The 24,816-nt window shown below is 35.5% G+C and overlaps 1 protein-coding gene across 2 annotated transcripts; it reads left to right on the top strand.

Annotated features, from left to right (window-relative positions):
• The first annotated feature begins 97 nt into the window (after positions 1-97).
• On the top strand, positions 98-22,957 carry Fbxl4 (F box and leucine-rich-repeat gene 4). Of its 2 annotated transcripts, none has more exons than XM_074099773.1 (13): positions 98-586; positions 2,061-2,154; positions 3,108-3,297; positions 3,459-3,616; positions 5,243-5,367; positions 11,405-11,557; positions 12,190-12,287; positions 13,938-14,047; positions 16,374-16,529; positions 17,485-17,650; positions 18,338-18,523; positions 18,748-18,817; positions 19,390-22,957. In XM_074099773.1, the coding sequence occupies exons 1-13, from the start codon at positions 359-361 to the stop codon at positions 19,498-19,500; spliced, it is 1,845 nt and encodes a 614-aa protein (XP_073955874.1). In that variant the 5' UTR covers positions 98-358; the 3' UTR covers positions 19,501-22,957. The 2 variants fall into 2 exon arrangements, with proteins under 2 accessions (XP_073955874.1, XP_073955873.1); XM_074099772.1 differs by having other exon boundaries at positions 99-586; positions 3,105-3,297.
• The last annotated feature ends 1,859 nt before the right edge of the window (positions 22,958-24,816 follow it).

The following is a 24,816-nucleotide window of genomic DNA, read 5'->3' as shown; positions in this document are numbered from 1 at the left end:
CAAGTACAACACTACTTGTCAATGTGAGATTTTTATTTTTCATCCCTGTTTAGTCTGTCCAGTTCGTTTCTTGATGTTGGCAGTCAAGTCAAGATGCACTAGATAGATTCATACTACATACGTATTGTTGAGAATTTTGGTGCTTGCTTTGCTTTTGCTTGCCCTGTCTGCTCTGTTGTTTTGCTTATATTGTGTTGTATCTGTTTTGTTATGATTTTGGTCGATTGTTATTGTTGGTTTGGTTCCTTTTTTTTAGTCTGTCAATGTTCTGCGGTGGGAAAGGGTGTACAGTAGATTTTTTTCTGTCAACAAATACAAGATCAGTAAACAAAATCTTTTGACCAAGTTTAACTTCATAATGCAGAGTGCGTCGGACGTGATATCGTCACTATTTTGGTTTAAAGACGAAGGTGTGGAGGATGAAAAGAAGCCAGATATTGTTATTATCGAGCAATTTGTGCAACATGTGGAAGATTTCAGTTCGCAATACGGAAGCGAAATCAGTGTATCGTACACAGCTTTTAATCTTCGCGGCCCGCCGTCCAACTTTCCTGATTATGGCGACTATCCGCAAGCTTTTGTAATGGTGAGAGAAAAATCTTGTTTTCTTTCTTCGTAGGTTCCTACTGTTATAGGACTTCCTATTGTATTTATATCCCGTGTATTTACCGCACGTGCCGCTGCCTGTCACGTGTGCTTGGAAACTGTGTTGGGTAAACAAAGTTTACTGGTTAAAAAATTTCCATTTATTTGCCATTGATAGATCTTAAAAATAGTTGAATGATTTGTTTGGTTCATTAGTCTTCTAATAAACTTGTAGTTATTATTCTTTTTAACAGAAGAATCTTCTAAAGATGACTGTTATTGCATGTCATCAAAATTGTAAACAGATCAAATTTCAACCTAAGTCACTGGAAGGTCAAAATTCAGTTGAGATACTGGAAGCAAACAAACAAATAGGTATGCTTACTCAAGTTAAATTCGAAGCTTTTAATAAAGTTAGTGATATTAAATTAGTCTGTACCACTAGCTAGCAATTATTCAATGGAAAAACACCTGTGTACTCTCTACTGTTTGGCTTTTAACCACCTTTTAAAAACAGAAAGGTTTTTAGTTTGAACTGTATGTATGTATGTCTGTCCACGATTATCTCGCGTTTGGCTGAACCGATTTTGATGCGGTTTTCGGAGGTTTTGGTATTTTAACCAACTTCAAAAAAAGGAGGTTCTCAGTTTGACCTCCGTATGTATGTTTGTCCGCGATTACCTTGCATTCGGCGGAAACGATTTATACCAACACAAATGTGTTTGTTACATTTAGGAGGTTTTGGTATTTTAACTGACAAAGAAAATAAACTGTCATAAAACAATGTAACTAAGCCATGTTTGGGCTTAATGGAATCATTGTGAGATGTACTTTGGTAACAAGTCACTAAAAAGTAAAAAAATAAAGAAATTTATTAAAAAAAAAGTACAAAAATTAAAAAAAATATATACTACTGATTACAAAAAACTTAAAAATAATTTTCTACTAGCTTGAAGCAAGTTAAGTTAAGTAAGCCAAGTTGAAGTCTGCCTCAGCACGAGCCAGCAGGAGTGGAACTATTGTTGTTTACCTCACCTTCATACTATATATTGGGCTTCAATCACTCCTGCTGGGTTGTACTGTGTGGTACCGAATTCAACTTGTCTTGACTTCAAGCTAGTAAAAAATTATTTTAAAGTTTTTTGTAATCAGTAGTATATATTTTTTTTAATTTTTTGTACTTTTTTATTAATAAATTATTTTATAGTTTTTTGTAGTGGATGTTTTGTAATATCTCCATTTTGTCATACAAAATTTTATGAGTCAGTCCGTTTTGGCCCATACTGAGTGTGAGTATGAAAAAAATGTTGCAAAACTGTTTTTTTTTAAACTATCAGAATCGATTGTGCTCTTGATTTTGAGTAGGGAAAACCAGATTTTCCCAAAATTAAAAAGAAAAAGAAACGGTACACTTTTTTTTGAAAACAACCACTTGCTCAAAGTAATCACTACTTTAACTAAGTGAAATTGTGTAGCGCACCTATGGAACTTGGTGGGAAGATGCTCCATCAGCTCAAGATGATTTCATGCCACAGAACAACCGGCCTATTGCAAGCCAGGACTTTGTTGGTTAGTATAATATGAAATTGCAGTATTTCTTTTAAATCAAGACTACTTAGGCAGTATTCAAAGACAGGAAGTATGAGACATACAGAACCCCAAAAAGGTATAAATTGACTTTAAAGAATTGTAAATTCTTTCTATTAATAATGTGGGGCAAGTGGTGAACTGTGAATCAGTGCCAGGGACCTCACTGTCATGTTTTTTATCGGATGGGAAACGAGCAAGTGGGGGGTTTCCTGGTGGTAAGAGATCACCACCACCCATAAACATCTGCAACACCAGGGTTTTTTTTATTCAACTGGATGGCAAACGAGCAAGTGGGTCTCCTGATGGTAAGAGATCACCACCGCCCATAAACATCTGCAACACCAGGGGTATTGCAGATGCGTTGCCAACCTAGAGGCCTAAGATGGGCTACCTCAAGTGCCAGTAATTTCACCGGCTGTCTTACTCTCCACGCCAAAACACAACAGTGCAAGCACTGCTGCTTCACGGCAGGATTAGCGAGCAAGATGGTGGTAGCAATCCGGGTGGACCTTGCACAAGGTCCTACCACCTGCAGCCACCAGCAGAATACACTAAACCATTGAAAAATATCTTCGAAAGTATTGTGAAACTAGACTGTTACTGACTTGTAGTCATGAGTTGAACCATTTAATTTTTAGTATTTTCCAAATATATTGTTGTATGATATTCACTTTGTGTGTCAGTCAGTTGCAGTAGTTACTCTATTGTTGTGATATAAAGATATAATACTGCTATTGCTATTGCTAACCTAAAGCTACCGGTTGCTAACCTAAAGCCATAAAACAAAAAAAGTTGAAGTTGTAATAGTAGTGATAAAGATAAATAAAAATGACATGTTGATAATCAACTTAATACTCTGACTTCTGTTGTAATTGTAACAGACACACCTTTTCTTGAATATCCCATTTTGTAAAATTTTCTTCCAACAGAAGTATCGTTTGAAAAGGCAGTGTACCCGCTAGAGGTATCTGTGTTTGAGACCTACAACCCTGGTGCTTTGGTCCGGATTTGGGCACTGGGTCCCACCATGTGGTACCTGTTATGGGAAGGTGAACCAGAATATGTGGGAGACAGACCGAGGATATTCAATCCACCGATACGGCAAGTTGACGTGGTGACTAGGTATGTATTGTGTTACCACATAGCTGTTTCTGAGCTGTTCTACGATTTTTAAAAAATGTCAAGGTCTAACAAAATGTTTTTTTAAAGCCATTGCTTATTGTTTTCTTGTTTTCAACGTAAGGAATGCGTATGCATGGTTAATTGTTTTTTTCTTAATACAGAGTGTTACGACTGGAGTTCAATCACAGGCTACTCCCTTACTACACAGAGTTAGATGCAGTATTATTAAAAGGCAGACAACCAGCAAGCAAAAGCCTAGTTAAAAATAGCAACTTGTGTTCTCCATCAATTTTCAAGAAGAATACTATTCTGGAGAAAGGTATGTGACAGGTTTTTGCTCTATATATTTTTTTCCAATGGACTGTTGCTGCCAGATGAGCCGTTCAACAAGTGGTGGTTTAACTTGCATGCTAAAGGGTGCTCCTATTGAGCCGACCTCGGTCTTTGGATGCTAAGGGAAAGTTATGCAAGCGATCGGAATTTTTATGCTACATTGTTTCGGAAAGACCATGGTTTTGCTCTAAACTTGAATTTCATGTGTACAGATTATTTCTATGGTATAAAGTATATATATAACTTTTTAGCCATATACATTATTAGTCTCTAATTAGTGTTCTAATAATCAGTGGAATAGAAAGGTCACGCCAGTTGAACCTCCAAAGCGCCTATACACCTAAAATAAAAGCCATATACTTATTTTCCTGGCTCAGTCTGTACCATATTTAATTAAACTCAGTGTAAGTATTTCAAAGATTGTGGACCTGGCTATTACCCGCGACTTCGTCTACGACGAAATACTTACTGATATTCTAAGGGTACTATGCAGTTCTGGGATAAAAATCTGAGTGCTGACCTGTATGCCAAAGACTGACAAACATACATCCATACCTATCCTACTCACAGATTTTCACAGCTAATTACATCTAATAAGTATTAAAATTATTTGATATTAGTAAGAAGGTACTTCAATTATCATTACACACTATTGAATTGAATGATGACTTCTACCTATATTGACATTGATTTATCTAATAACAAGATATCGCCATCATGTCACCTTGGTGGATTATTAATAGCAACATTTATAGCCGTTTGCTACCTTTGGATAATTATTGTCTACAATTAAAAATCTAGCCTAGCGTTAACAGCATCCACCCTTTTTTAATTAGCTGAGTATGGCAAAGCCAAAAGAGTCTTCTGATCTTTACGCGGAAATTGATTTGTTGTAATGTTATTTACTATGTTTCGTCGATTTTTAGGGTTCCGTAAGCGAAATGGCAAAAACGGAACCCTTATAGTTTCGCCATGTCTGCCTGTCTGCTGTCTGTAATGTCCATCCGTCCGTCCGTGGCTTTGCTCAGAGACTATCAGTGCTAGCTAAATAGAAAGCTGTAATTTTGCACGTATATATTTACCAACTATGCCGAAAAAATGGTATCACTGGATACGTCTTTTAAAATCATTGGGGGGTTTTGGAGACAATTGTTCGATTCAGTGATCGATCTGTTTGCGAAATATTGTGTAAATTTTCATTAAAATCGAGCGAAATAAAAAAATCCTATAAGTATACCTATTATAAATGCGAAAGTTTGTGAGCACGTGTGTAAGTATGTGTTTATGTTTGTTACTCCTTCACGCTAATACAGCTGGAAAAAAATAGATGAAATTTGATATTTAGATAGCTGGACATCTGGAATAACACATAGCCAAAAAGTAGGCTCGATATTCGTATGGCACTGGGATAAAAACACGAAATCTCAACCACCGAGTGTAGAGTCATGTACCTATATTTGACAGTATTGTTTTTAATGCGACGTCAATGAAAACTACGAATGTACTTACGTCAATGAATTCCCATTATAATAAACGGAAATTCAATTTAATTTAGCCGCAGGTAAAGTACAGTAGGTACTAAAATGAATAATATTATAAATAATTTGTACAGGTCAACTGTTGGAAAAAATTATTGCTTCGAACCTGCACGAGTCCGTCGTACCACCCAAGGATTTTGTATTGAAGGAAGCACACATCGACACAGGACCTGTCCTCGGCGACTTCGAGCGACTACCAGTAAGTACAAAACCTGAGAAGAGAAGAAAGAGAAAGAATGAGAATAAAAACCGGCCAAGAGCGTGTCGGACACGCCCAAGATAGGGTTCCGTACAGTCTTAAAATCTATTACGAGAAAAGGGCGTATCTTCACGGCACATGTCCTTTTGTTGAGAAGCGCAGTTTTTCGGCAATAACTCAAAAACGGTATATCCGATCATGTTGAAAGTATTTATTAAGCGTTACCTTTCCATATTTTTTGCATATTTTTGGGCAAACGGTTTACAAGATAGACGGGGGGGGGGGGGGGGACACACAATTTTTGCTACTTTGGGAGCGATTATTTCCGGAAATCTTCATTCAATCAATAAAATAATCTCTGGAAAGACAGTAAGGTTTCTCAAAAACTTTGAGAAACCTTACTGTCTTTCCAGAGAGCTGTCGAACTATGTGCAACACGTTGATGCAAGTTATTTTTTTTTATTTTCAATTTCTGTTACGTGTATGGAGTTCCCCCCCCCTATAAATATTTATTTTTGTCAACTACAAAACTAAATAGTGGCTTTGACAAGACACCTGTACTCCAAATTTCATTGATATACCTACATCTTGTAGTTTTCGAGTACGGACGGACGGACAGACAAACAGACAGACAGACGGACTTTGGATTTTGGCTCCGGAACCCTAAAAATGCTACTGCTATTTCTTTGGTCGGGTTTCCACTGAAATGGTCGCTTAAAGAGGCAAGTGCGTGAGGGTTGTTTTTTGGTTCGACGCGGGGCTCTCCGTCAGTTAGTCTATCAGAAAATATTAGACACGTTTTTATTTTTATTTTATTCGTCTAGATGGCAATCGAGCAAGTGGGTCTCCTGATGGTAAGAGATCGCCACCGCCCATTAGACACCTGCAACACCAGGGGATTGCAGATGCGTTGCCAACCTAGAGGCCTAAGATGGGTTGCCTCAAGTGCCAGTAATTTCACCGGTTGTCTTACTCTCCACGCCGAAACACAACATTGCAAGCACTGCTGCTTCCCGGCAGGATTAGCAAGCAAAATGGTGGTAGCAATCCGGGCGGACCTTGTACAAGGTCCTACCACCTGCAACACAAGTAGTTTTTCTTTGGTAAATTAAACAAAAAATGATGACCCTGAACTTTGACAAAAGAAAAAATACGTGTCCCTATTTTCTGATTTATCTAACGGAGGGATTAAATAGAATAATATAAGTTTTTTTTTACCCAGGAAAATACCTACCCAATTATCCCATACATTAATGGCTAATTTGGTTTTTATTAACCCCCGGCACAAAAAGAGGGGTGTTATAAGTTTGACCGCTATGTGTGTCTGTATGTCTGTGTCTCTCTCTCTCTCTCTCTCTCTCTCTCTCTCTCTCTCTCTCTCTCTGTGTGTGTGTCTGTCTGTCTGTGGCACCGTAGCTCTTAAACGGGTGGACCCGATTTGAATGCTGTTTTTTAAATTGAAAGCAGGTTTTCTAGGTATGGTTCTTAGACCTGTTTTATCAAAATTGGTTCAGCCGTTTTTGAGATATTGAACTTTGAATTGACAAAGTCGGGGGTTTTCCAACTTTTTGTTGGTTAGGTTGTTCGTAAAATAAAAGAACTAGACGGAGAGGTACTTCGACGAATAATAAAAAGAATAACACTCCTGTCAATTGTTTCTATAACTGGGCAGAGCAAAACGTAACTAGCCGGTAATGGGTAAACTCGACTATTATCCATTTTTTACAGCATTTCAATAGGCTTACGTCAACATTCTTGACCTAGACGTATCATAATGACTCATATCACAACAAGATAATGTTACATTCTGTTTTCCTAGCTAACAATGGTATTTTATGAAAATATTTCCTTGTCATGAAAAAACACTCGTTTTTCCATGACCGTTAAAATTGAAACCTGTCTATTTAAATGGTTTTTAATTAAATTTGTGAGCACGTGTTTTAACTTCCAAAAATTTAGCACAACCTTTTAATTTTTCAAACTATAGCCACGTCACTTCTTTTCAACCCCTCGTGGAAGCCTGTATAATGCATCTTCTGTTTGTTTTCAATAGGAATCTGTATAAATGATGGCTGTTCTGGTTATTTTTGTCAGGGTGCACGATAGTGCCCCTGCCGAGTCGAGCACAGCCGTATCATACTGTTCTCAAAGCGACTCACGGTACTTTTGACTTACCGTAACATACTTAGTTGTGGATAAAGCAAGAAGTCTGTTTTTTTTTTGATTCGACGTACTATAGATGGTTAGGAATATTGCCAGTGTACAGTGCACAACTTTGGTGTGTCAGATGTTGATGCTGGTGACTAAACCTAATATATTATTATGTATATTCATTTATTTATTGCAACCATGGTATTTAAAAGATAATTCTTAATTCTAGCCAGTACCAACATCGACCCTACATGGTCGTAGCAACATTCATATTTATATACCTACATTATGTCTTAAAGTTGACGAATTATTGCTAGTCAGTTCTTTAATTTTGTCACTGACGCACTCACCGATCATAAAAGTTCTAAGGTTTTTCTAGCAGTCCGACGAAATTCTAATTTTGAATTTTTGTGAGCATTTAGCCTACGAGTATAAAGGAAGAATAAAATGAAAAATATCGAAATGTATGTTTAATTAATATGTTTGGCTTAGAAGCATTCAGGCGCGGTCGCAGCCTGAAATTTTGGAGGGGTCACTAATAAATAATATGGCATAACTAGCTACATATAAGCCTGCCGTAAAAACCGTGGTTCCCTAATGGTTTGACCTATGGTCTCTCAAGGAGAGGATCATGGGTTTGAAAGGCTCACCGCACCTAAGTTTTTTAGGGTTCCGTAGTCAACTAGGAACCCTTATAGTTTCGCCATGTCTGTCCGTCTGTCTGTCTGTCCGCGGCTAAGCTCAGAGACCGTTACTACTATAAAGCTGTAATTTGGCATGAATATACATAACAGTCACGCCGACAGTGGTAAAATAAAAAACCGAAAAAAAATTTTTAGTGTACCATCAGCCAAATAAGTGGTCTATAAATTTTTAAACAAGTTCCTATCAAATGAATATGTCGCTAAAGTCGAACTTTCAAGTTGACAGACACGTCTATTGGCATTATTAACTTTAGGGTGGTAGACCACATATTTGGCTGATGGTACCTCCCATAGACGTGAAGTGGGGGTTATTTTTCGTCGTCGACGTCGTTTCGTTCGTTAGATAGGTCTTTTTAAACCATTGGGGAGTTGCTAAGACAATTTTTCGATTAAGTGATCTGTTTGCGAAATATTCAACTTTAAAGTGTAAATTTTCATGAAAATTGAACTTCCCCCCCCCCTCCCCCCTCTAAAATCTAAACTGTTGGGTGGAAAAAATTGTAAAAAAAGAACATGGTAGTAAATACATATGTCAAATTTACAAGGAAATTATAACGGCTAAGATTGCTTGAGAATTATTAGTAGTTTAAGAGTAAATAGCAGCCTAAGGTAAAAATATACCTAAACCGTACCTACACAATACGAAATCCTTGGAAAAAATATTACTTGATTTTTTCGTAATGGCTACGGAACCCTTTCATGGGCGTGTCCGACACGCTCTTGGCCGGTTTTTTTTAAATTCATGTATAAAGTTACGTTTAATTTATTCTTGAGCTTTTCGGAGTATTAAAATACGAGACGACGTATAAAGTTGCATTTGCTATTCTATTAAAGTTAACCTTGGGTACATAAATGGAAAAAATTGTCATTTAGCTATCTCTTTACTGATACCGCATACTTAGCATAATGTCTTAGTTGACTTAATGGACGATGCCGAGTTTCCATTTTAAGGAACAAATAATGTCACAATTTACACACAAGTAACTAAGTACTTACAGCTTCCGTATACGCAAGGTTGCCATTCGAGAACTTCATACGTTCGTTCTAAAAATTCTAAATACGTATACGTTTAGTAAACATTGTTTTGTATGACAAGTTATTCGTGAGTTAAAAAACTTGAAAACATTGTCTGCGTGGGGTTATAGTTAAATGGCTAGCTGCCAAGGTGCAGACGTTGTTTTTAAAGTAGCAAAGACTACAATGATACGGCCGGCCTTACATTATCTGTCTGTGAATCTTTAAGATCTTTTTTAAAGAAACAGGTATCCTAACCCTGCCGTCGCTTTATGTTTTAGAAATAATCATGTATGTAAGGAAGAACATATGTGATTTTCCCACTAACGTCGATAAGCCAAAGGCTACTAGAAACACAGGGAAGATTAAAGTTCCATCTTACAGACTGGCTAAAACCAAAAAGTCGTTTCTGGGAAATTGCATACGTTTTTATAATAAAATTCCAAAAAATATTACAAACGAAACGGATACAAAATTCAGATCTATTGTCAAGAAGACATTAATATCTAAGGCGTATTATAAAGTTAATGATTATATCATGGACAGGGATATTTGGAAATAATTCCGATCCGCATTAGCGATCCCTTCAAATAGCGAACCTACTGTGTTAAAAATAAAGTTGTGTTAAATACCTACTTGTAATGTATACATATCATTTAATAATATTGTAAATCTGTTTAAAAAAAAATATAACTCGTTGAGTTTCTTGCCGGATTCTTCTCACAGAGAGCGGGCGCGGGTCGTGCGCGGGCCCGCGACGGGCGTATTTGCATGGCGGTATATGGGCGCCTTCACACAGAACGCGGGCGCGGGCCGAGTGCAGAGATACCAACTCTCAAAAATATTTATCCCTAAAGCTTAAGTTAAAAACCCCTAAAACTCGATTTTAATGAAAATTTTTACTTTAAATTTGAATATTTCGCAAACAAATCACTGAATCGAAAAATCGTCTTAGTAACCCCCTAATGGTTTTAATTTAAAAGACCCTACACTATAGGGTTGGATGAGAAAAAAAAACCCCTACTTTACTTCTATAAGAGGTAAGGAACCCAAAAAAAATTTTTTTTTTATTTAAGTTTTTCATTGTACCATTTGTCGGGATAGTTTTCATAATAAGTATATCCGGTCAAAATTACAGCTTTCTAGCATTGATAGTCCCTGAGCAAAGCCGCGGACGGACAGACAGACAGACAGACATGGCGAAACTATAAGGGTTCCGTTTTTGCCTTTTTGGCTACGGAACCCTAAAAACCGTATTCATGCGCAGTAGCTTGTTCATTTTGGCGAGAATAAAATTTATTAATTTAATTTTTTAATTTTTTAATAGACGTGCCTGGTCAACTTAAAAGTTCGACTTTAGCGACATATTCATTTGATAGGAACTTGTTTAAAAATAGATCGACCACTTATTTGGCTGATGGTAGGTACATAATATAGTCGACCAATGTTCTACTATTCCTTCTCCTATATTTTACATGTACATGGAACTCATTGTAATTGGAATTATTATAGAATTACGTATAGTTTTAAATTATTTACTACGCGAATTGTGAAACTTGAGTTGTCAGAGTTATGTCAAATATGTAATAGGATAGGTATCGTTTGTTTCTATTCGCAACACGCGTAGGTACCTACTTTATGAAGGTAAATATCTAGGTCAAATTATTAATGGGTACATCTGTAGATGTACCTACTGAAGTGCGATTAATAATTTAATTATTAAATGTTAGATTCAGACAACATATTTTCTACGTCGCAGAAGGAGTGAAGGAATCTAGTTTGGTTTGATCAAAGATATTGCGACTTGTCCTTCCGTTGTGGTCCGTAATAACCATCATCATCATCATAATTAGCCGTTAGCCTCCCCCATAGACTTTCAGTTGCTTCGTGCCTGCATAAACCCTGAACCCACGGCTTTAACCAGGTAATCTATCCATCTCGTTGGTGGACGGCCTACACTGCGCCCTTGCCGATCCGCGGTCTCCATTCGAGAATTTTTCGGGCATCTGTTCTCCATGCTGTATGGTCTGCCCATTGCCACTTCAACGAGCTAATTCGCTAATAAACCTAGGAGCGTAATAATGCTTGACCCGATGTGTGAAGACTTGAAGCCCCTGAAGCCATTATTATTTTCACCTGCTCCATTGTGACGTAAACTTTTATTACAGGATGAAACAATACTCTGTGTGATGAAATACTTGGATATGCAATCTCTATGCCGCTGCGCCCAGGTCAACAGGCATTTCAATCGGCTGGCTTCCGATGCGATTCTGTACCGCAGCATTGATCTAAGACCATATTGGCACTGCGTGCAATCTGAGGTTTGTATACAATCATTCAACCATTAAAAAATTGGTAGGTACACTTAGTAATAGCCTCCCCACAAGTATCGATGCAAAATCATTTATCTAAACGGCATGTTACTTTTTCATTTACTTTAGATAGGTATATATGTATACATCGACCTTATTGTTAGTGACATAAAGGTGTATAAATATTTTTGACGTCTTGGTAGCGTGCATATATTTATGATCTTGACTGAACATGACTGTCCATGTCATATATCGCTTGTCTTTAACTCACTTCCCATCGGATTGACTTGAAATTTGGTAGCGGATATATAGATTCGATGATTTCATGTACCTACACAGTACCTACACCTAACAAAATAGCTTATATTAAAAAGTTTTTGTAGCAAAAACTTATTTTATTGACTTATTCGTTAGCCAAGAATTCTTTTATCGCTATCCCGCGGTAACTATGCCATTTTTCAAGATAAAAACTACCCTTGTTCCTTCAAAGATTGTTAAACCATCATCATCATCATCCTTTAAGATCGATTCAGTACTTTATACATGGCAGTGTAAACTACAAAGTCATATTCGCATTTGTAATGCTAGTTATTACTATGTTTGCAATGTAACGTATAATTAGCGTTTAAAAATATTCATAGGTACTGGCGACATTATCGGCACGTTGCAAATTCCTCCAGAAACTGGATCTCTCGTGGTGCGGAAGTCATTACATGGTACACCCTAATTATGTTGTCAAGTAAGTCAACGCAATCAATGCATTGTTTGATTTCAATGTCAATGCCAGTCAGTAATCAAATCATCTTACGACACATTTTGTAAACATGATAAGGATGGTTTAGTCTCGCGACTCGTGTAATTGTGGATAAGAGTGCAATTCTCATTTAATAATATGGTTTAGGTGTATTTGTGTTTATTTGTTGAACTAAAATAATATTTTGTCATTAAAGTGTGGTATTGGATCTTGAACAAATTTAATAAAAATAAGTTTTAAACTTTTGATCTATTCATAACTAATACCATAAGATGCCAAGGTAATTTTAGCAATGATTCATCTTGTATTTATGTCCCCGGTGAGTTATTAATTATATTGGAATATTTCAGGAATTGATACAACCATATATACAACAAAGTACAAATCATATATGTTGATCCATCGTTAAATACATTGATCTACCAGTTTTACATCAAAAATACGTAAAAAACCTGGTATTGTTGTCACCTTACGTAATTCTGTTTTGTTTGATCGGTTTTTTATACAGTGTAGCGATTCAGTTGTGATATAAAACTAAAAATTCTGAATATATTGATTATGTAAACAACGACATGTTCCACATAAATTACGTTTACATATTTGTCAAAACCAAAATGGCGGTTATTGTGTCGAAGGTTCTAAGTTATTCCAAGATTATGTATTTTATAAGTTAGCCTTGGATGTTACATGAACATATTATTGTTATATAGAGTTAAAATCTTTCAATTTTTTTTAGTATTTGTTTTCGCCCTTTCTTCTAGTCTAGACCTATTTTCTGTTTTAAATAAAATATAAATTTGGACTCCAAAGTTCTATAAAATAAACGCCATTTAGAATTATTATTTGGACATTTTTTTTTTCATTTATTTACTTAATAGAAAAACAATATAACATTTTACAATAATGCAACGAGCAAAACCATACCAAGGTTTAACTGCCGTTGGATTCACTCACATAACGATAAGTAGGTAAATAATCATGATTTATCTTTTATCTTAAATACAAACTATATTGAATTTTATTCAGTACCGACAGTATTTATTCGTTGTTTAATACCATTATACAAGCTTTTTTATTCAGCATTAGGTCAATTGCTATAAAATGTTTTTCTTTATTATAACTTGAGCGATGTCAAATTTACTAGGTTTTTTTTGTTGCTTTTAAAATAATAACCTAAGTCATATAACTTGACAATAATTAAACTAAACATAAAGTATCCTCAACTTAAAAAGAAACTTAAATTAAAAATACCTAAAATTAAAACAAATTATCTATAGTACCCCCCTTAGGCAAGGTCCCGAAGATGCTGGCAAAGGTGTCTGGGATGAAAGATGGACGGACTAGGAGTCGGGTCAGGAGTTATCAGGATTTACTTCTGTGATTCTAAGGAACGTCTGTACACAAAAATATGCCTCGAGGTCAAATTTTGACCCCAAGCTTTAGGTTGCGCCTGCTACATAATAATTTTCTCCCCTGTACAAACACTATGATACTTATTATTGTTCAAATATGGTTATGCATGCTGTCATGTGCATAGAAATAACATTACACCAAGTCTCTTCCCCCAAATGTGTATGATGGAGGGCCCAAAGAGGCGTGGTCATTTATGTAATGTGCATTACTTTTGATTTACAGTTTCCTCAAAGACAATGGCAGCGAATTAACACACTTACGTATGAATTGTTGCAAATTCGTTAACGACGACGTGCTAAGAGCCATTGTTGACACGTCTACGTATTTACAAGGTTTGTTACACTTTTGTAATACAGTTTACTATATTTGATAGACATAATTATGTAATATTCATAATTTTTAACACTTTCGATACGTCATTCAGAATAAAATTATCAATACTGTCTTCCTAAGCCAAAAGACGATATCTCAAAAAAAAAACACGAGTTATTTATATATATTCGTCAAATCATTTGGTCGGATTAGTAATAGAAACAAGGACAACCAAAGACAAAATTGGGAAGGTGAATAAATAATCACCTCGTTCCACTGCTATGGACAGGTTTCCTCTCGGAATGAGAGGGCTTGGGCTGTAGTTTCTACACGGGCCTTGAGCAGATTAGTAACTTCACACGCACCATTAAACTGCTTCGCAGGTTTTTGCAGTGTTTGTTTATCATGTTTTTCTTCACAGAAAAACTCATGGCTAGTATTAATGTTTCCAAAAAACTCCAAGACGCGAGCCCGGGTTTGAACCCCACGATCATCCACTTTAAGGGCTTTTAAACCATTAGGCAACCACAAGGAGTGTTAAATGTGCTTAACTTTAAATTGTTGACATTTAGCTAATGTTGATACTTATCATCTTAACTTAACGTATTTGATACCTTTTTTTGTAAAACACCATTATCATTCACTTTTTGCTTACATATTACGGATTCCTATTATGTGATTTTTTGCACAATGGCTATACGTCCTTATTCTATTAATAAATAGTTTTAGTATTACAACAACCTAGGCAACACGATATAATTAGTCTTAGATCCTGAGAAGATAATGTTAGTCATTAATCTAAGATGCTAACATTAAGTAAAGAAGATAAAATTGCGTATCTACTTCACTGTAACTAACTGACCTTGAGATTTAAGGATAATCTTGCGTCTATAAATCTTTAGCTTGTAACTCGACAAGTAGTTTTTTTTTATTTATGATATCGGGCTCATCAAACACTGAAGACGAGAGACGTCTTTAGCTGATCTTCGTGTTACATTTTCTGTCATATCTCTTCATGGCCCACAATTTTATTTTATCATCAATTCTACTAAGAACATGTAAAAATGGTAGATTTTTTATTGATTTTAGAAAATCTTTGAATACAGTTTTGTCTATTTTTAAAAACAAAATAAAGTTTCCTTCGAGTTAAAAGAGAGAGAATAAATAAATTAAGCCAGTTTCCCTCCAGAGCCCATAATTTTTTTCCATTCCGTATAGTCTAGAATTAACTAAGTTTGAAACACTATTTTTGTATCTTTCAAAATCTCATGCTCTATATAACTTTTTTTCTTCCTATCAACTAATCTTCAAAATATATGTAATCGGTCCCTACGACGCTCGACTAAATCTCCATTTAGCATCATGGGCTCCCCTACTAACAGTTTTAGGTTGGCTGAACTTTCTTCTCTTCTACTCCCGCCTCCATGTGCTAATAAATAACTTAGTGACCTGCAATCTTCTCCTTTTCCGGGTACCTACTGCCTTTTCTCAACGTAACGTTTGGCAACCTATTTCATTTCGCAACTTTTCATTTAGAAAAGGAGCTCTAAAACTGTAAATATATCGTATTTATTTCAGAGCCATCGCGTAGAACCCTAGGTTAGGTTAGTTTTATAAAAATCCTCAAATATTTAGTTTCAGAAATATTAAATAGTTGGTAAATAAAAAGTTGCGAAATGTAACAGGTTTGCCAAACTTTATTCCCGAAACATTAGAAAACTACCACCTCTTAAATTTATTCCTTACTTCTCCATCCATTCCATTGTAAAGGTTGCCTGGAAGAGATCGCTCTGAAGCGATAAGGCCGCCTATTGCTTACCTCAGAAAGTCTGTATATACCTGTGTTTTCTGTACTGCTTGCTATGTGTTGGTGTGCTATAAAGAATTATTGTATGATTCATGTATTGTATTGTAAACCCTTTATTCACTGACCAGTCCAAAAATGTACAGTCTACGCTCCAAACAATCTTGATAGAACGGTTTATCACCTCTAATATAGACAAAAGTAGTTTTTTAACAGAGGGAGGGCGTGTGTCAGGATACCTTTCATACGATTATACAGTTGAGAGAAATGAATCACGTACCGGGGTCCGGGGTGCAACCTTTGTGCTACTAACATCATGCTGACATGCCGTACATCTGCCAAAGAAATCATGTCGAAATTGATTATGAAAAGGTTCCGCTCTGGTACGTGATTCAGTTTCCTCAACTGTACGATTTTTGATTAATAAGACACGTTAACGACTAATTATGTCTGCATAGCTCGCTTTTGTTTTACTATGCTACAGTAACTCCGGACTCTAGTTACACTACGTTGATATTAAAAATAAACTAAATCAATTTCAGAGCTCTGCCTCCGTTCAGTCGAAGGATGTTCCGACTGGCTCCGTCTGTCGCAACTGACGAAGCTAAAACGCCTGGATCTGTACAGAACTGACATAACTACAACTGCGACTGTTGCCATAGTCCTCTCTAACCCTGACTTGCAGCATCTCAATGTTGGTAAGTACTGTTATAATCTGGCTTGAGGATGTCCCTTTCTGGACATTTTGTGGGTGCGGTTCGATAGATAGGTATAACAACATTTGTTATAATTAATTAATCTATCGAACCGCACCCACGATTCTAAATTTTTTCATTTTAAGTTAGTTGATTGCGTTTATTTTTCAACCTTCATTATTTTAAAAGATATTCGTACGTTTTGCTAAGTCAGTAATTCTGCTTCATTTCTAGCTCTACACTCATTTTTTGTATTTTTATTGTCAGTTGCGCTTTGACGGTTTTAGAAGAAAATCATACATTGACGGCAAACCGGCCAGTATTAAATTATCCAAATGTATGCAAGTTCGCTAAAATATTTAATTGGCGCCTGTTGCAGTCGTAACTTTTAGACTGGGCATAATAAAAAAAACCGGCCAAGAGCGTGTCGGACACGCCCAGGATAGGGTACCGTAGCCTTTACGAAAAAATCAAGTAATATTTTTCTTCGTATTGTGTACGGAATCTTCTAAGTTTAGGTATGTTTTATACCTTAGGCTGCTATTTACTCTTAAACTTAATAATTCTTAGGCAATCTTAGCCACTATAATTTTCCTTGTTTTGATATTTTTACTACCATTATGAATTTTTTAAATTTTTTCTACCCAACAGTTTAGATTTTAGAGGGGAGGGGGACGCTCGATTTTAATGAAAATTTGCACTTTAAAGTTGAAAATTTCGCAAACTAAAAATTATTGAACAACACAAACACAACCTAATTTAAAACAGTGTAATCGATTCCACTCTCGATTCTGAGCAAACTACTTTCTAGTTTTCAGTAACTTTACCACTTTTTATTTTATTTTAGTTTATTTTGAACTATTGCCACATAAATTAACACAAGGTTAAATTATCTAGAACTTGGTTAAATAGTTGCTTGTTGGAAAAATACGTATCATGCGTGAATTTATATTTCCAGGTTCGTGTAAAATGATATCGGCTATGGATGAAGTGGCGCTAGCTCTGGGCGCCAACTGTCCCAATCTGATTTCTGTGGACTTTTGGAAATCCTATTCTTTGACACCCATCGGAATACGGGCGCTCGGCAACTGTCGAAACTTGCAGGAGCTAGATGTGGGATGGTGGTAAGTTAATTTTTAGTGAGCGTCTCTATCCTGTTCGCTTAGTAAGACATAGCACAAATCGCTTGCCGTGTGGTGTCAGGTTAGAATAACACCTCTCCATTTCTTCCGTGGCTGTCGTAAGAGGCGACTGAGGATATAGGTTAAGGTATACCGTAGGCGACAGGCTAGCCACCTGTCACTATATTTTTACCGTTTTTGTCAAACTTAAAACCTAAAATTGTTAAAAGTCGCTCCGAAGCGGTAACGTTTTGTGTGCTCTGCCTACCCCATTTGGGAATACAGGCGTGCTGTTTGTGTGTGTGTAGCTATAATAAACTATAACACAATAACACCCTCCCACGATTTGACCCATTTGGGTGGATTTTAACACCGGTACCTAATTAAAATAAGTGTGAAAGTTTTCCTTTAGGATACAACAATTAGGTAACCATACAATTGTATGTATGTATGTAAACTAAAATTTGTGCAAAAATAGAGAAAAAATAGCAATTTAAAAACGTTGAGATGAGGCGAACTTATCCTTTTAAGGAATCTCTACCAGTCAAACTTGGAGCGAATGAGTGGACCATTAAGTTAGGGGGCGAGGGGCGGAGATTGTTGGTAATTTTCATGTCACATGTATGGTCTAACTTTTTTTTAGACCCATTTGCTTGATATCCTCCTTATTTTTGTTTCCTCCTATTCCAGCCTCCAAGCCGGTGGTTCAGGTGAATGGCTAGCTTGGCTGAGTGGCGGGGAGCTTCGTAAGTTGTTCCTTGGTGCCCTGCGGGGGGTCTGTGACAGAGACTTGAGGGCTCTCTTGCCGCGTATGCCGAAACTAACTCAGCTGGATTTGCTAGGTGTTAGGGCTGTCACACCAGATATTATTGACTCGTGAGTATATTTCGCTGCTGTTATTTTTACTGAAAATACCCTGTTCCTTACAAGCAGAACGAGACAGAAATAAAAAATATTTTGTTTTTTTTTGTCTCCACTCCATTTTATAAAATATACTTGGACACCGGTAATGAGTTTAAACCGAAAATAGTTCCATAGTCTTTAGGCTCCAAATGTCGAGAGATACCCGTGAAAATATATGGTAAACTTTTTACTTTCAGGATCTTAGCAGAATGTTTTGAGCTGAAACTCTTGGACGTCAGCTTCTGTGATCAAATAGAAGAATCTCAGGTAAATTTATAAATTTACAATGCGATTAAAAGTGGTACTCAGATGCGTTCTTACTTTTACAAGCTTTTATTTAACTTTACTTATGTAATCACAATCAGTTATTTAAATTATTATTATTTTTCTATCTATACATAAATAGTATACCTTACGTTGTCTATTGCTTACCTTGTAATTTTCTCTCTGTGTATGTTTTATTGTATTGTATAAATAGGTAAGTTTTTCCTATCTAACGAAATGAAATTGCATCTTCAAAAGTATCTTTGATTAGTAGTCATTACGATTTTCCTTGTCAATTAATGTGATGTCACTATGACGTTTACTGTGAAATGGTTCCATGGTGGCTCATAAATTAAAGTCCTTGACCGTATGTTACAACCATGTTGGCCAAGAACTTTAAATCTTAAAGATTAAGCCAAGCAATCAATGTGCAATTGATATTTTTTTTATTTAACACTAATATATTTATCTCTTTGTTATCATCAAATAAAAGATAAGAGCCTTCTATTTTCCTCCTATGAATATCTTAAGTCAAATGAACGTGTTAATATTACAATCGTGTTTTTTGTTAACAGGTGTCTGACTGGCGTGAGCAATACCCCCACGTCAGTATAAAGCGATCGTTCCAATGCTCCAACATAACGGCAGCACCCAGCGATCTTTTCCTAGATCCAAGTTTGGAATGATTATCTCTAAAACTGCTTTTATTTGAAAACCGAAAACAAATTGTAACTAGTAACATCGCTCAGGTTCTCACTGCACTTGTTCACACAGGGTCGGTTGGACCTCTTACTTTTTAAATTCGGTTAAAATGTGGTTAGACCTCAGCGCTTTGTGAGTGGTCGCCCCCCCCCCACCACCAATTGCCATTTGCCATTTTACGAAGATCATGGCCCAATCAACTTTTTTCACGACACTAATCTGTCCGCGACATTTTTCAAACAATTGCAGATTTTTGTAAGTAACCATGTTTTTTCTGTAATTTAATAGATGGTGTACATGAATACATGCCATCCTATGTAAGTTCAACCTATTAAACCGTGAAATATCTTGTTGGAAATACGATTTTTTGGTAACGCCAGAGACAATTTTGGTAACGCAGGAGACGCCCAAAGTGTCGGTAAAATAGTTGATTGCCCCGATATAATAAAGCCTTTTATAATCAGCTTACCTGATCCTGTGTCGATTAGTATGGTGAGTGACACATTGACTGATATATTACTGACACATAGTTACTGTTAATCTACATTACGTCAGCTACCTACCACTATATTCAGCTATTGAGTTATCCAAGTTAATTGCTTTCAAAAAATAACTTTCTCAATTCGATGTAAGTACGAGTTTTTTGGTTATATGTTTGTAAGAAACTATATCTTTCTTAAGAGTGATACTTTTAATTGGGTAGGATCTATGACTTAATAGTAGTTCATTTATTTCTGAGGCATAAATTGACATTATTTAAATTTCTGTCTAGTGGAATTTGTTCAGGGTTTAAACAACTCTAAAACTTAACGTTGGTCGCATAGTCCATCATATAATTATGAGAATTATATGGAAAAATATCTTGTAATAATACCAAAACATATAGAACGACAGTAAAGAGTGAAAACGGCAAAAATAAACAAAATCTTATTATGATATAGAATAGGTACATTTATTTTTTAGTCTTTGTTGTGGAACATTTAAATAACGCTTTTATTTTTATAAAACTTACTTTGTAATATAATATCGGATCAAAATTAAAAGTAAATTCAGGCTGAGATGCCAAAAAAGTGCAATTTCTGACTCTGTCTTAGCTATAGTCAAATGTTAACTATATTCGATGTAGTGGGTTAAAAAAGTTGAAATACTACTATAAAAGTAAGTAGAAGTATAGGTATAGTGAAGGTATTTCACTTCAGTCATTAAAAATATTTTTACTAGTTTTTCTCAATTAAGGAATACCTACAATTGATGTGATTTGATAAAGTAATTCGTTACAATTCATTGCATTGCACTAAGCTTTAGTCGGTAAATGTAGAATAAACACATAAACATGAGATGGGTGAAGACAAAAAGTTGCTTACCTTAACGCAGGTAGTTAGAATGACTATTATGATTTTCCACTGTGCCACGAAAACTGATCTGATAATTTTCGTGTCACATCACAATAGAAAAAATTAATAGTAATTACCTGCGTTAAGGTATGCAACTTTTTCGTCTTCGACCAGATATGTTTCGATGACTTTTTTTAAAATATTTAGACCTTCTTTTCAAAAAAAGGGAAATATTTTTAAGAACAGAAAGCGCGGAAAAAACATTTAGGCATATGACTCAAGAAGAAAAAATTGAAATAAAGCCTTATAAAAATACACCACTTGAGCGATTGCGATTCTTGTAATTATATTATGTTAGGTACTCGGTATACTAACGATTTAGATGAAGATTTGATTTATGCTTTCCAAGTTGTTGATAGGTTTAACGGCAAACAATACTTTTTCCATGAAGAATAATATGTTAACACCATCTCGTAAAGTATTGAGATTAGGTACAAAATATGCTCCATAAAAAAAAACAATCAGATAATGGCACTGCAGCAACGAAATAAAAAATAAAAACTAGAAAGAAAGAAAAATAGAAAAAACTCAATAGACACTGCCCATGTATTTTATTTATTATATATATTTCTGTTATTAGTTATAAATGGATATAATAAGAATAAAATGGTCTGAAAATTCGACGTTTGAACTGATATTTAGCTTTAATAATCCAAACTGATACGAACTTTAGTATGTATGAGCGTATGCAAGACTGATTATTATTTTAGGTTCACGAGGAAAATTTATTACATTTACGACTTAGACGAAAAGTGCAGTTGGGGATGAAAGGGAGGCCAAAGCAAAATGATACGGATTGTTCAGATGATGACTGTTTTGACAACGCCCACCTTTATATTGTACTTTCCAACAGAAAAAGGTACAGTTAGATCTTTCCGCTTTTCGCCTATTCATTTATGTCCCTCTCGCACGAATAGTGCATCGATTGGATGTGCAAATGCTATGGCCGTGAGTGTGACAAAGTCAGAGCGTGTTGTGTCACTGAATGCGCGACTTGGAAAATTTTAGTTGTAGGAATTCTGATTCTGCTACAAAATGTATGACGTAAAAGTTTCAAGAAAAAAGTTTTTATTTTTATTTTAGTTTACCTAAGTTATGGATAACTTAAGAATTACAATAAGATCAATAAGATTACATATTTACAAAAAATATATAGGATAAAGTCAATTAGTGTACCTATACCTACTCTGGTCACGATTCATTTTTAAACCAGTGATATTTATATAACATTATTTATTACCAAACAAATTAGTAATGTTATTGTAGTAAAAGTAAGGAAAACATTGCAAATATTGTGGAAATGTTTATGCATGCAGGAATCTGTTAAGAATAAAAAATAATTGGTCTCTCAAGTAATTATACAATATTATTATCGTTGGTGGTATAGTCCAGGCAATTTCAATTTAATTGTAAGCCTTGTATTATTTAAAAGATCAAAGACATTTGAAGTACTTTATTTTCCTATATTACTGTGCAATATTTCAGAAGGCACAACTTCTTATATCAAATTACCTATTATATTGATTACTTGTTAAGTAATATTAAGTTTGCTGTACTTAAAAATGAGTATTTGAGTTTGCATCTATCTGAATGATGGATACCTTTAAAATTGCAAATTTTACCTGATAAATGATACAATGATAGAGAGAAAGAATAAGGACGTAATAAAGTAGAATGTCAATCAGTATATAGGATATATTTTTTTGTAAAAAAACTTGTTTATTTTACATGATTAACATTCCGAATAGGCACTTCTGGGTGGTGTATAGGGTATAGGTAAATAAGTAACAGAAAAAAATAAGACAGAGTTCTATGAAAATATTTTAAGATCTGTTGGTGTACCTATGTTTGACAAATAAAATTATCATTGTCATTAAATTCTTATTTCTCTTTCTGGTGTATTTGCATATACCCGGTTTGGAATATTTATTCTGTACGGTATATTTCTTTTAAGCAGATCCCCGTACGTCTAATATTATACCTGTGTCAATTGTAGCCGTATGCCTAATTGACTTCAGTGTTGTGTAATAAAATTTTATTCTTAAAATCTGATTTTTATTAGACCCTTAAAATTTCTTTAGTGATGCAACGGAAGTGATATGAGTGACAAAATAAGATTTTAGCGAAAATGGATGTACATAATATAAAAAAAGTTACCTAATCTTTCACGCCCTGCCTCCTGGTTAACTATACATGCGTAGGTACTTTATAATAAAATCGTAGAAAGATTTCTCGTCGAATAAATCGAGTTGTATCAAATGTTATGCTGTGTGATTTGATGTGCAGTGATGTACCCCAACAGCGGTACTTGCGACCTGCCCTGCCCTCTGCCATTTGGCAGCTTGCTCTTGAAACTCCGGGCTTTCGAAATTTAACGCATTCACTGCCACTGGTGCCACCGACGCACGTGTGCGTTCATAATGTATGAATAATTATGACAGCGGCACTGGGCGAAGTTTCGAAAACGCATATGTGCGTCGGTGGCTGTTCGCAGACCGGCGCACGATGATTGCTTGCTTTAGTTAGTCGTTGGGGCCACTGGTTGTGGTCGTAGCGTCATAGTGCGAAAGGCTTCTTAGTTCTAAGTGGTCAAGGGCCGAAATTATGTATCAGCCGTTCAAAAAATAAAAATCTCTCATTTGGGTGATAGTTACGTAACTCTCGACACCATACGCCACGCAATACCACCTTTTCGGGGCCTATTGTGTAGATTTAGTGAGATTTATAAAAGGTGCGGAACCATTAAGGCAGTTCGTCTTGTCGAGATAGTGACCCTTTCGGTTCCGTAAATTATTTAGGGGCTGTTTCACCATCCATTGATTAGCGTTAACCGACGGTTAAATGTGATGCCGTCTCCGTCTATTCGAACAAAATAAATAGAGACGGCATCACACCTAACCGTCGGTTAACGCTAATCAATAGATGGTGAAACAGCCCCTTAGGTACGTGATTTAGCATCGATATATTTCTCACTTGATTGCAGCATTGCTGCTGGAAGCTTACCTGTAGGTAGTTGCAAGTTTTCTGCTGGAGAATAACTTCCTACCTTAACGCATTCACTGTCACCGACGCACATATATGCGTTTTCGGAACTTCGCCCAGCCGCTGTCATAATGCTTATATTACAAGAAGCCGTGTAATCACACAACTGGCAATCCAGACTGCCCCGCTAAGAAAACGGCAGAATTACGATACATTAATTCAATCGACTATGAAGGCGCCTAAAAGAGTCATTTCCTAAATGAACTTTTCATTTTCTTATTTTATCTTTATTTTGTTTAAATGACTGACAACCTGACCTAGATAATTTCTCATTGTTAATTTTTCATTAGGTATATATAAGTAGACGATGACTACATTGTTGACCTAATAACATGTACATTGTAAATAATCTACCTACTTAAGATCCAGTTGCAATTTTTTCACGTTAGGCATGTACAATGTAGTATAATCTTAGTCAGCAAACTTCGGATCGGCTTTGACCCGGTTAAAAATTACAATGTGGCTTATTTCAATCATAATACTTTACTTTACTTAAATTCAATTGTTTTTATACCATTGTGATTACTACGCATATTTTTTATTTTATTTTTTACCTTTTAATGCTTTCACTGTTAAGTTTAGATAATAATTTTTAATTTTATTTTATTTTATTTAATGCTAGCTCTCTTAAGCCTGCGACACAGAGTTTTCTACTAACCCTAGTGCAAGCAAACGTGTTAGGTACATAGAATTTAGTAAAATATTGTATCTATTGTTATTTATTGAATATTATATTATCTTATCTTATTTTGAACGCACACGTGCATCGGTGTCAAGTGGCAGTGAATGTATTAATGGTAAATATTATGATCTGTGCACAATAAAATTACCATAACAAGAAAACTAGAAAACTACTGCAGTAAA

This window comes from Choristoneura fumiferana, chromosome 17 (assembly GCF_025370935.1).
Source record: "Choristoneura fumiferana chromosome 17, NRCan_CFum_1, whole genome shotgun sequence".
Classification (NCBI taxonomy): Eukaryota; Metazoa; Arthropoda; class Insecta; order Lepidoptera; family Tortricidae; genus Choristoneura; species Choristoneura fumiferana.
The sequence above is the reverse complement of the archived record's forward strand: the minus strand, read 5'-3'. Positions and strand labels throughout refer to the sequence as shown.

Coding starts and splice junctions, on each gene's coding strand:
- Fbxl4 (XM_074099772.1), top strand. CDS start 359: ATGCAGAGTGCGTCGGACGTGATATCGTCACTATTTTGGTTTAAAGAC. Junction 2,155..3,104: donor TGCAAGCCAGGACTTTGTTG/GTTAGTATAATA, acceptor TTCTTCCAACAG/AAGTATCGTTTGAAAAGGCA. Junction 3,298..3,458: donor CAAGTTGACGTGGTGACTAG/GTATGTATTGTG, acceptor TTCTTAATACAG/AGTGTTACGACTGGAGTTCA.